Source organism: Passer domesticus, chromosome 20 (genome assembly GCF_036417665.1).
Source record: "Passer domesticus isolate bPasDom1 chromosome 20, bPasDom1.hap1, whole genome shotgun sequence".
Lineage (NCBI taxonomy): Eukaryota > Metazoa > Chordata > Aves > Passeriformes > Passeridae > Passer > Passer domesticus.
The window spans coordinates 8,283,298-8,296,383 of NC_087493.1; the positions used below are offsets into that span (position 1 = coordinate 8,283,298).

General features: G+C 44.4%; 1 protein-coding gene across 8 annotated transcripts in view; it reads left to right on the plus strand.

Annotated features, from left to right (window-relative positions):
• Positions 1-13,086, plus strand: part of UNK (unk zinc finger) — a 50,441-nt gene that overhangs the window by 25,238 nt on the left and 12,117 nt on the right. For 5 of the 8 annotated variants that reach the window (XM_064395969.1, XM_064395973.1, XM_064395975.1 and 2 more), the window contains exons 2-10: positions 2,485-2,694; positions 4,135-4,311; positions 4,747-4,877; positions 5,002-5,137; positions 7,229-7,346; positions 8,290-8,374; positions 10,176-10,318; positions 11,593-11,640; positions 12,508-12,708. In XM_064395969.1, coding sequence (XP_064252039.1) covers positions 2,485-2,694; positions 4,135-4,311; positions 4,747-4,877; positions 5,002-5,137; positions 7,229-7,346; positions 8,290-8,374; positions 10,176-10,318; positions 11,593-11,640; positions 12,508-12,708 — 1,249 coding nt within the window. The remainder of the gene's footprint in view (positions 1-2,484; positions 2,695-4,134; positions 4,312-4,746; positions 4,878-5,001; positions 5,138-7,228; positions 7,347-8,289; positions 8,375-10,175; positions 10,319-11,592; positions 11,641-12,507; positions 12,709-13,086) is intronic. The other 3 variants (XM_064395971.1, XM_064395972.1, XM_064395977.1) reach the window with 2 other exon arrangements.

The following is a 13,086-nucleotide window of genomic DNA, read 5'->3' on the forward strand; positions in this document are numbered from 1 at the left end:
AATTATCTCTCATTAACATTACAATAAATGTTTCTCCAGGGAGTTTAGCCAATCATGAAATGCAATTAATTTTCAAATACTCTTCAGCAACAATTGAGACAATAGAGACCAAAATCCCTAGTCAATGTGTAGGTTTTTCAACTTCCCTGCTGAAGGGAAGCAGCTTCAGCTCAGCTCATTGTGGAGCTGTTAAACTCTCAGATTTTGAAGTGTTTCATTTGGGTCTATGACAAGTGTGGAGTTGAGATACCCAGGTTGTGTAAACCTGGTATCTCCCATTAGTTTCCTGAGCACTGAGGAGGTTCAGAGTGCTGTTCTTGAACTTCAGCCCAGCACAGGGTGAGGACAGAGGAGTTAAAATGCTCTTGGTTTCTGTCTGGGATTCTGGTTGCTGTGTGATAGCGCCTGGGGCTTGTAGCCAGCTGTGTTTGTGCATGTGTAAAAGGGGAGTAACACCAATCTCGTGTCTCTAAGGTGTACGTGGAGGTGTGTGAGTGGAAACGACTGGTTGGTGATTGTGTCGTCTGTGCACAGCATCGTCCTGCTTAAGGTTACTTGATTCACTTTATAACCAAAATGTTGCTACAGTCACTTTTGTTCCAAGTCTTCCTGGTGCACTGATAAGATAAAATAATCTGTGGAATTCCACCTTCTACAAGTCCAACAACTTAGAAAGATTTTTGAGAAGGGATGAATTTACCCCAGCTTTCATTTTCCAGATTAATTGCTGGTGTGGCTGAAGTAGGGATCCCCATTTGAACAGAGGTGTGTTTTTAAATGGGAAAAGGAGCAGAGTGATGTTGTTAGCCCTCACCTATGCCAAGCAGACCTGGTTCTGCAGCTGGTTTTTCTGCTGTTAAGCCTTGGGCCCCAGTGTAGATATTGTTCCAGCCACTCTGGATTGCAGGGGACAGATGGGCTGGGGTGGAGAAGGGCTTACAGCCAGCCGTGGAGGCTTCCAGCCCCGGGCATTTGCAGATCCAGGCAGTGGAACCTGCAAATCTCACGTATTTAGAGGCTGGAGAAGAGGAAGAGCTTTTATCCTTTCATGCTTGCAAAATCCAATGTAGGAAAGCTCTTGCCACTGATACTGTCTCTTCATAGCAAACAAATAAAACCACTTTGGTTGGATCTGTGCATTTTCCTGAGGCTTTCTCCTCAGCTGGGGTAAAGAGGAAAGGAGGCTTTATTTACAGATGTTGCTTTCAGAATGAGCCTAGCACTGTGATATTATCTGTAAATACGTCTTTGGGCATCAGACATCTTTCCATTTATTTAGAAACAGGAGATAAAGACTGTCTGACATGGGAATGGATTCCTACACTCCTTTTTCTTGCCTTGGAGTACATACGCAGTTTAAAATGAGTCCGAATCTGCTGTTATATCACCCTGTTGCTTCCAGCAGAATAGTTGTATTTTTTTTTTTTTTGACCTACAAATCTTGGTCCTTGCTGTTTACACTGACCTCTGAACATAAGAGACCAGAATGCTCCGGGTTTTCTGCCTTGTTCCTGGATGTGCCTCTGAGACTGAACTTGGTGGGATTGGGGTCTGAGCTGCTGGAGCTGTTTGGATGTTCCCTGTAAATACAGGGTTTCAGCAGCGTGGATTTTGTAAGCACCTACACACAGATCACAGTCAGATCATTATGTTGATCTAAACCATTTTGTAATCCTCTACAATCTGGGTTTAGAGACTGTTATTAGTGTCACAAATAAAAGCTTGTGACTTCTTTAGTTCTTGGGATAAAAGAAGCCATGTACTTTCAGGGAATTACATATTAAAATTAAAGCAACATAAACATGTGGGAATTTGAGGATAGTTATCCCATTTTGCAAGACTGAGATCTGAATTAATATGACTGCAAGAGAGAAAGTGGTTAATTTTTATTTCATAATTGACCATGTACTGACAAAGCAGGGCTAAGGCAGGAGGATAAGGCATGAAAGAGTCTTTTAAAAATCTTAATTTCTCAGTAACTTGAAGCTTTAAATGTGGCTTGAAGAAGTGTAGTCTAGTTGGGGTTTTTTTTTTCTGTGGGTTTTATTTTTGTTTTCTTTTGGTTTGGTTTTTTTTTGGTTTTTTTTTTGTTTGTTTGGGGGTTTTTTTTGTTTGTTAGGTTTTTTTTGTTTGTTTTGTTTTTGTTTTTTGTTTTGTTTTGTTTTGTTTTTTTTTACTGAACAGGTAGGAAGGAAACCCCTTTCTTGCCCGGATAGGTCACAGATTTAGAAAGGGATATAAAGGTACTTAAGACTTCTATTTTCTCACAAATGTTTCCTAAGCTCATGAAAAGCCTCTTCAAACCGATCCCGACAGAAAGTGATTTCAGCTCTTGTTACATCCCTGTGTGTAATGGATCTCTTGCCATTGCAAACACCTGCAGCTCCCAGGCTCCATCCCGGGAAGGAGAGCAGGGAGGGCGTGGGAAGGACAGCAGACATCACCCCTGCCCAGCATCCCTGAGCTGAGTCCCTGTTCCCGCAGGTACCTGAAGGAGTTCCGCACGGAGCAGTGCCCGCTCTTCGTGCAGCACAAGTGCACCCAGCACCGGCCCTACACCTGCTTCCACTGGCACTTTGTCAACCAGCGCCGGCGCAGGTCCATCCGCCGCCGCGACGGCACCTTCAACTACAGCCCCGACATCTACTGCACCAAGTATGACGAGACCACGGGAATCTGCCCCGAGGGAGACGAGTGAGTAAAGGCTGCACGCTGCTTTTCAGGCATTATTGGGCTCTTGGGATCAGGCCAGGTGATGGCTCCAGCCGGTTCTTGTGGAGATGAGGCAAGTCAGCAGTAAAGCAGCTTTGTCGCATACGTAACATGAGAGCAGATGTAAAATCTGGAATAGCAGCCCGTGTGCTCCAGGCCTGCTGCAGAGACAGGCTTAGATGGGAATTCAGCTCTTGGGAACTCATTGTGCTCTCGAGCATCAGCATCTCAGCAAAGCTGGGGTGGGAAAAACAGCTCAGTGAGACAAATGAGTTTGGAAGCACTCTGCTCTCTAAGTCCCTGACTCTCAGCTCCTGCTCACTAGCAGGGCGATTTGGTTTTCACAGACTGAAGAAAGAGGAGGAACTTTGTCCTCCAGTCTGCCCCCTTAGTTATCTGTCTCAGCTTTTTAACTCGTATCAGTTTATTTTGTCTTTCTGAACTTTTAAGAAGCCTGTAGGGAACCAAGAGGTACCCAGAAAAAGGCAGCATGAGGAAGAGTTTGGTTTTTTTGGCTGTTCTCTGACTACAGCAGGTTTAACTGGGGCAAAACCATAAATCTGTCTGCTGTGTGTGTGTGGCAGACCCCAGCAATTAAGGGGTTAACCTGGTAATATAACTTTAGCCATGTGACAGATGTGGGATAAATAGCCAAACTGTGGACAAATATGGAGAGTGTTTTATAGAGAGATGCTGTTAAAAGATGGAATTTCAGTTCCCTTTCATGGTGCCAGTATAAACATACAAAAATGCAATTTATTGGCAAAATATTTATTTAAAATTTTTTTTAACTCGATTAAGTAAAGTTTTTGTGACTACAACAGAATGGAATAGTCCCTCAGGCCTGAGGCTTCAGTTTCAACACTTCTCTTCCTTGCTAGAAGAGATCTGGAAGGAACTGGAAATGGGATGTTTGTGGGCTTTGGCTTCTAGATCGCTGGTTGATACATGGCTCAAACTCAGTGAATGAAAGCCTTTGTCATCTAGGAACCTTTGCTCATTTGTGTTTTTACCTTGATGCTGCCATATCTAAACTTTGCCCATTCCATCTTGTTATATTTCTGTTTTACTTCTCAATGTAGATTGTTTTTCTGCCTAAAAGGGTAAACAAACCAAGTTAAAATGGTAGTTTTGTAATTGTCCTTCCTTGTCCCACGTCCTTGCTCTTTTCCAGATCCCTGGCAGCCACTTGTCCTGAATAATAAGGTGCTGCTGGATTAGGGAGGGAAACTCTTACATCCTTTTTAGTGACAGGTTTGGGAGTTCTCTGAAGTGTTGGAAGGCACAGCATAAGAGAAGGGGCAGAGTTAGCAAAGATGGTGTCAACTGCAGCATCTTCTCTCAGCAAAGTGTCTGCTGGTAGTCAAATCCCTCACCTGTGTGACTAAACCTTGTCTGTTCCTCCCCTCCTTCCTTCCTCAGGTGTCCCTTCTTGCATAGAACTACTGGAGACACAGAGAGGAGGTATCACTTGCGCTACTACAAAACTGGAATCTGCATCCATGAGACAGACTCCAAGGGAAACTGCACCAAGAACGGAGTCCACTGCGCCTTTGCTCATGGGCCCCATGACCTGCGCTCACCCGTGTATGACATCAGGTCAGTGGGGCTTGGGGCTGCTGGGAAAAGGGTCATTTCTGTGCCCAAATGGAAAAGGAGATGATGGAAAAGGTAATTTCTGTACCCAAGTGAAAAGTGAGATGATTGAAGGACTGCTTCAGCCTGAAATGAAGTGGTGGTGAGATATCCATTCCTAATAAGGGAAATATAAAAATCCTCCAGGGAGGGTTCTCAAAATGGGGGAAGGGATCATATTTTGGAAACTGATGGAGGGGGTCAAAGCAGTACATCTGGAACTCCCAGGGAATGCAGATTTATTTTTATTGCAATTGCTGTTCAGCTGAAGATGTACTGACAAAACGTGCATGGCTGAAATGGACCCACTTAGCAAAAGCTCCAGTATGTTAGTTTTTATACACATTTATCTGACTCTTCTTCTGCTGTCTGTTTGTTCATTTACCTCTGTCCCTGAAGAGAGCTTCAGGCGATGGAAGCTTTACAGAATGGTCAGACAACATCTGAAGGAGGCATCGAGGGTCAGTCTGCAGTTGCTGCCAGCCATGCCATGATAGAGAAAATACTCAGTGAGGAGCCAAGGTGGCAAGGTGAGTGTCACTGAGGGGCTGGGAAAGTCTGGTCTCTGTGGGATGCCTGCTCCTGTCCTAAACTTTTCTGTAGTAAATATGGATTGTAGCCATCTCTCTTGACTCATTGAGGTTTTTTTTGCAGATACAACATATGTGCTGGGAAATTACAAGACAGAGCAGTGTAAGAAGCCCCCCCGGCTGTGTCGCCAGGGCTATGCCTGTCCCTACTACCACAATAGCAAAGACAGAAGACGAAGTCCAAGGAAACACAAATACAGGTACTGTGATCCTGGGTATTGGACATCCCAGCTGAATGGTGCAGTATATTGGAAATTTGTGGTGCAGGAGGCAGGATTTTGACCACTAGATAGTTGTTTTTAGTGTATCTCCAAGCCATGTACTGAGAGGTATGGTGGACTGTTATTTCTTCCTAGCAGAAAGATAACAAACAAGGAGTTTTCCTTTATATAGGAACCAGTATTCTAATAAATGAATTGTTAAATCATGTTACAACTCTGATTTTATAACAAAGAGATCCTGTGGCTTCCCCTTACCACACAAGCCTCTGCTTTAGAAAGCAGTGCAGGGAAGAGAAAACAAAAGAAAGTTTTAATCCCCATCTAGAAACAAACTCATACAACAATGTGTTCATGGTAAAGGATTCAGAATCATCAGGCTGCTTGTTGTGTATGCCTGGTGATGGGGATCATGAGGAGGGACTGTAGCTGGACATGCATTCTTAACCAGCTGCTAAAGGCTCTGCTTTTGAGGCACCAGGGTGTTCTGTCACTCAGCTGTCACTGGATTTTTCAGTGTGCTGTGTCTCCCTGAACGCATTTCATCCAAATTATAGGCCCTCATTTCCTCCAACACAACAGAGCTTTTGTTGTAGTCTCAGTGGGGCTTTTCCTTAGTTCCTTTTTGAAAAACACAGGAGCACACCAGAAAGCCAGGAGAGAAAATACCAGGGATGTTCTCACTTCTCTTCCCCACCCCCAACATTCACAGAAATTTTTGAATTGGCACTGAAATTCCATATTTAAAAAAAAGTAAACAGCAATCAAAGGAGCATTAATCTCAACACTTTCAGGAGAAATAGAACCACTAGGGCAATCTTCAGGCAGCAGCTCTGTGCTTTTTGCCCCTCTCTGGGCCCTTTGGGAAGGGAAGAGGTGAAAGCTTTGCTGCTGCTCACCACTCACTTCTGTGTTTTCCCCACCCCAGCTGATGTGGCTGTGCTGGTGCTGCTATCTGCTTCCCTCTGCTGTTGTTTGAGGGAATGGTTAAGAGCATAAAGAGCAGGGGAAGTAGGTCACGGCAAAAATTCAGATCTGGGAAAAGGAACTGTTCCTGGCTGGGAGAAAGAAAACGGACTTGCCTTTTCCCCAGTGACCTGACTCAGCCTCTTTTCCACATGGCCACACTATAAACCTGGAAACACACTGCTGTAAGGGTATTATGTGTTTTAGGATTAGCCAATTAACTTCTTAGCTTTCTATGAAGGTGCAGTTCCAAAACAGAAACCAGACCCAGCGTCTCTGACACTAATCACATCAGCTGCTAATATTGTTATGCTGGTTCAAGTTGTATTTCGTTTCAAATAGGGAATTAAGCCGTGGTTTTTCATTGGGAAATTGGAAGAAGGGGAGAAGATGCAATAGCAGCTGGGTGGGGGCTGGGGAAGCAGCAACCAAGCAGATTATACAGCTGAGGGTGGGCAGCCAAACCTGCCCCCAACTGAAGAATTGTAACATCACAGAATGGTTTGGGTTGGAAGGGAACCCAACCCTTAGAGCTCATGTTGTTCCACCCCCTGCCATGGGCAGGAACACCTTCCCGTATCCCAGGCTGCTCCAAGCCCCATCCAGCCTGGCTTTGAACAGTTCCAGGGAGCCAGAGGCAACCACAGCTTCTCTGGGCAGCCTTGGCAGGGCCTCACCACCCTCACAGGGAAAAATTACTCCCTTGCATTTAATCTAAATCTATTCTTTTTCCATTTAAAGCCATTTCCCCTTGTCCTGGCACTCCAGGCATTTGTCCAAAGTCCCTTTCCAGCCACCCTGGAGCCCCTTTAGGTGCTGGAAGGGGCTCTGAGGTGTCCCTGGAGCCTTCTCTTCTCCAAGCTGAGTCCCCCCAATGCTTCCAACCTGGCTTCAGAGCAGAGGGACCCTCAGAGCACCTTTTTGGCTCTCCCTGGGCTTGCTCCAGCAGGTCCACATCCTTCTGATGTTGGGGGACCTAGAGCTGGATGCAATCCTCCAGGAGTGCATCAGAGTGGGAGAATCACCTCCCTCCACCTACCCAAAGTGATCAAAGCTCAGAACACCCCTGTGAGTGTGATGCCTTCTCCTGCTTCCTCATTCCCACAGATCTTCGCCGTGTCCCAGTGTGAAGCACGGGGACGAGTGGGGAGATCCCAGTAAGTGTGAAAATGGAGACTCCTGCCAGTACTGCCACACTCGCACAGAGCAGCAGTTCCACCCAGAGGTACAGTGACCTCCTCACTCTGCTTAGAAAAGCAAAAGCATGACAGTCTTACAAAGTGCATCCCCGTGCCAGGTGGGAGAGGATGTGGGCTGCTTGTGGTGTGGTCCTGGGATACAGGGAAGCTGCATGTTGGGAGTAAGCTGCAATTCAGCTGCTTGACAGAATAGACTGTATGGGAGGAGGTAAGGAAAGTGGGGGAAAACTCAAGTGTAGGAGCAGTGTCAGGTATGGGGGTCCTTTGGAAAGCACAGTGTGGGTCTGCATGTGAGCAAACAGCATCTCCTTCCTTGACTAAGAGTTTGTGGTTCATGTTGATAGCACTAAACACCACCAAGCTCTTAGCTGTGAGCATGCCCAGAGCATTCCAGTATCCTTACAGAAAGTGTAATTAAGACCTTTTCGTAGTCTGCTTCATGTTACAGTGTTGAAAAGCTTTGTGGGGCCCGTATCTGCACAGTAACCATTGTCACCGCCTGTCAAACTGGGGGGAGAGGGAATAATCCATTTGCTACAGTCCTTGTCAATGGTTTGTTATTTTCCTTGCAAACACGTGGCTGCAACTTTCTGTGCTGTCATCTGTCAGCTGTTTCCTACCTTTTGCCATTTGTAATGTCCATGGAGCTTCCAGTGAGTTTGAGGGACTTCATGGCAGATGGTGACCTTTGGGTGAGCTGGTGTGTGGTGGGTTGGTCTCTGGGTGAGCTCTAGCTGTCATGGGCATATTTTGGTGTTTCCAGAACTATAGTGGGTTTTCCTTTCTTTAAAGCAAAGCACTGAAATGGTCACCTTGAGTTCTGCTGGCCTTTGCACCTCTTATCTGTGTCCCTACCTTGCTGTCAAATTTCTTCATAGTACTTCTGTACCTGGTGGTCACTGTTATTTTCTGTTCATTTCTGTTTGGTGTTCTTTTTTTTGTTTTGTTTGTTCTTTTTCCCATCCTTAGATCTACAAATCCACCAAATGCAATGATATGCAGCAGTCTGGCAGCTGTCCCCGAGGACCCTTCTGTGCCTTTGCACACGTAGAACGTACGTGCTCCACTTCTCTCATCTTTCCTGGATGTTTGAGCTATGGAAAGCTTCTGACCAAGAGAGTTTAAATGTACAGCTGCAAAACCAGAGCTTCTGTGAAGGGTTAACTTTGATTTCTATAAAACTGTGCTGGTGTGGGAGGTGGTGGCAGAGCTGGAGGTAGTAGGTGGCCTGTAGGACTCAGCCTTTAGCTCTCACTGCTCTGTCTCTTGAAGGATCTCCCTCTGTTCCCTCTCTCCTGCTCATTTCTCTGGGTGTCAGTTCAGGAGGATGGAAATGGAGAAAGCTGCTTCTCTTCTGTACATGGATGAACTGTACCTAGCTAAATTGCCAAGTGTCATATCTTAAAAAGCTGAAGATAAAACTGCTGATTATAGATAATTTATTGATCCATTAAAAAATAAATCTATTTTACTCTTTATGAAGTTTTACTTAGAGTTTAAGTCTTTAAGTCAGGTTGGAGAAGCAAAATATGCAGGGATTTTTTTACTGCTTTATCTCAAATCCTCTTTTCTCAATAGCTCCCTGACTTATAGGGCATTATTTCAATCCTCACTTTAATCAACTATAAAGTAGTGATGCAGTTTTGGTTGTGGAAGTTCTACCTGCAGGTGGTCCTAACATTCATAAATAATGGTTAGCTCCTGTCCTAGAGCTCCTCCTCAGTTGCTGCTCTGCAATCTCAATGCTGAATTTGCAATTATTAGAGCAGGTTATTCACTAGATTTGTTCTGATACTGTCTCACTACATGGCCTTGAAAAAATCTCTTTGTTATTTGATTATCCTTTGTAAATGAGGGAATTAGTAATTGCAGCCTTTGACAAGGAATGAGGAGAGTAAATTCCCTACAGGTTGAGCTGTTCCTTTTATAGGAAGCCTTGTTGACAAGCAGTAATTATAGCTGGAGCTGTGGGCTGTAATGGCCCAAAACACAGCAGTGCAGCTACACAGTGGGATCCAGCAAGCTTTAGAAAATGAAATCTTGATAAAGGAACAGTGTTTAGCAAACTTCCTTGGGTATAATACAGTATTTTTGTTTAGGGATGCCCTACTCCTAATAAGATTACTACACTTGATATTGTATTACTTGGAGTAACATTCTGTGGCACTTAGGTTATTCCAACTTGGTTATTTCTTGTGCTGTCGTATGGATTTGGATCTTTTAGTCCTTCCTACAAGGTCAACTGGGACAGGCCAAATGCAATTAAAATAAGAGGAGTCCATTTATTATATCTGCTCTTAACCTGAGTTTTACTGATCAATAGCAAAAAAACAGCATTTTGAGGGTATTGAAATATAGATGTAGTGTCAGTTCTACAGTTTTTGTGAAGATGCTGAGTGTTAGATGTAAATCCTACAAATCTACAGCATCTCTACCTTCCAAACCAGTGCCACTTTTTTTGGTAATGATTTGTACTGAGCAGATGGAAACTTTAACTCCCTCAGCTAATTATAATGCACCCATCAACTCCGTGCCAAGCAAAGAAGGAAACTCTGCTTAGTTCAAGAGAGCTGAATGAATAACACACAATTCATGCAGGGAAGATAATTTTGGAGCAGCCTTAATGAGCTAAAGAGCAGCACAGTGTATATGTGATGCCAGTAAAAACGTGAGGAATATTAAATAAGCCAACAAGCCAAATAAGGTTCTTCCTTACTTCCACATTTATGTATAGGTGCTTGTGGAGGTTTTTTCTTTTTTTCCTCAGGAATATCTGGGTGTTGTTGTTCATAAATGCTGTGTGCTCCTTGGCAGTTGCTGAGCTTTGAGTGCTGTCCCTGTCTTGTCTCCCGCAGAGCCGGCGCTCAGCGAAGATTTGCAGCAATCCTCGGCCGTGTCCAGCCCCACGCAGACAGCCCCTGTGATGTACATGCCCTCAGCTGCTGGGGACTCTGTTCCAGTCAGCCCTTCCAGTCCACACGCCCCAGACCTTAGCAATGTATGTAGCCCTGTGGAGAAGCCTTGTCCATGTTGTGCAAATCTGTGTTTCTCTGAGTCTGTTCTTTCTCCCAGGAAAAGTGTCCCAAAGCCCAGAGGAGATGAGATTTTTCTCCTAGTTCTCAGCTCCACGCTTTTTAGAGGGATCTGGTTTTTTGGAACGTACATTCAGTGGCTTTAGTATTGTCCTCTCACATATAAAAATTCTAGGCCTTCCTTTCTGAGCAGGGTTTGTTGATGTACTTTCAGGAGAGTGGAATACATCCGCACACGCAGTCCAGCTCCTTCCTGTTTGGAGGTACATATTGGGCTTAGCTCCCAAGACCTATAATTGAAGGCTGTGAGCCAACAGCCTCTAAAGTACATAACTACAATTGAGTTTGTTTACATATGTAATCTCAGAGCCTTAGCCTGTGCATATTGTGTGTTGCATTATAGGATATCCTTAGTTCCCTCCCTCTTGTACTCCTGGAGATAGCTGAACTCTGGGATATGTTTCAGTAATGCCCCCAGATTGTTGGTAGTTAGTTGTCCATACAAGAAAGGAGATGTCCAAGTTCTGAACAGATAGTCAGAGTCAGATTAGAAACCCATGGAATGCTAGACTACATTTTCACTCACCTTTTTCTTTCTTTTTTTTTTTTTTGTTAAGTCTTTCCTGTTTGTACTGCACTTGATAAGGTGTGTAACCTTTTCAAATGGTTGGCTGACGTTTTGAGAGGGTACAATGACATGAATTTAACTTATTTGAAACTGGTCAGACTGAGGTGAACTCATCTAGGACCTCTGCTTTGTTTTATTCCCTCTCTTTGAAAAGAGAAGCTGTGTTTGAGCCAACCAGCAGTTCATAGCTGTCCTGAATTGGATTGCAGAAAGAATTCCAAATACATCTTGAAAAGTCTGGACATAGTTTTGTCCCTTACTAAATAACACTGGAAAGCAATAAAAACCAAACCCCCTCCATCTTATGAAGGTATCATTTAAATTCTCTGAAAACTGCAGGGCAGTTGAAGATAACTCCTACTTTTAGGCTGTTTAGGTCTTGTCTATCTCAAGCTCTTAGTCTTTTAAACAGTCTTTCCTAATCCTTGGATAGGTGCCAAATGGCAGCACATGTCTGTCTATGACTTCATCACTCCACAGGGCATCTGCATGTAGCTTGCAAACAAATATGGCTTTGCTGGTGATCATTTTACATGATGAATTAATCAGAGAAAAAGGTCCCTGTAGCAGCCAGCCTCACGTGGCCTGTTCTGTTTTGTATTTGTACTGTAGGTGTGGAATAAATCAGGAACTCTGCCAACTAGCCCCACCTCCACCACAGTGAGTAGTTATCTTTGTGACTGTAGGGAAGCGTGGACAGCAGAATGTCTGTATAAAAATAAAATAAAAACATTGTAGGCTGCTCCTTTTTTTTTTTCCTAATGCCAGCCCAGACTGTGCCACATTTGAATCTGTGATGTCTGAAGCACAGTCGTGCTTGCCAGTGGAGGCAAGTAATTTCTTGTCCCAGAGGACTGGGATATTTGTGTTCATCCAGGTGGACACATTCTCTAAAACTCACCTTCCTTTGCTGCTGTCTGTGGCTTCATCTACAGTGCAAAACCAGCCTTGTTGCATGTGATTGTGATCCCTGGTATTAGTCCAAAGAATGGAAGTGTTGGAAATCACTGGAAATTTTTTTAATGCAGCTGTTGATACCTGACTTGTGTCTGCATTAAAACTTGGAGATTTCCAACTGGAAGGCAAAAAAATAGGGTATTACATATAGCTCAGCTATGCCTGATTTCTGTGACTGCCACAGCACCTTTCCAGGTTCCACACCACTACCCAGAGTCAGACAGGACCCACTGTAGCCTAAGGAGAGGGAAGAGTGTTGTGGTCATGTTGGAACCTGATCAGTCACCTCTGAGGCCTCAGAAAGAAAAATGTCACTAGAGCTGTAGGTTAGATTTTCCAAGACTGCCCTGCAAAGTAAGAACAATAAAACTATAATTGTGGGACTGTGTAAATTCAGTGGAGCTTTTTCCTGTTTGTTTAATGAGTCTTTACTGGAAGCTTGTGTGGTTGTGTTGGCTGTCAGTGTAATCAACCTACAAACAGTGATGTGATTGAGCACTTCCATGGATGCCTCTTTGAGCAGTTCCTGCTGTCTGGCTGTACTTTCCTGACACTTGTTCCCTCTGTTAGATTCTTTGTAGGAACAGCAGTCTTGGAAGCCCATCTAATATATGTGGGTCTCCTCCTGGTGCCATTGGGAAGCCCCACAGCTTGGAGAGCATTGGTTTTCCTCCAGACTCAGTCACAGCAGCTGGCAGCTACAAGAAAGCACCGGGGTTTGAGCGAGAAGATCAGGTTGGGGCCGAGTATTTGAAGAGTTTCAAATGCCAGGTTAGTGGGGAATATTGGCTGGAAGACTTGGGGGGATGAGAAAGAATAAGAGATTGCCCAGTCTAGCTCGAATGGGGTTTTGTTTCTGGTGGAACAAAAGTGGCAAAGCACTGTTCTCACTGTATGAGCAGTTTCTGGATCTCTGCTCTTGTTTTCAGTCTCCCTTCCAGCCTCTTTCATCTCACATCTGGTCTTGTCTCCCTTGCTGCCATCACACACCCAGTTTGTAGAAGTTGAGCTGCTACTTGTTTTCCTAACCCCTCTCAACTTCTGTCTTGTGTTGACCCTGGGTAGCTTCCCACATCACTTCTTGCTCTTTCTTTTTCCATGTTTAGGTCCTTGCCAGGAGTTGCTGTGTCTTTTGCTGTATTGTCTCAT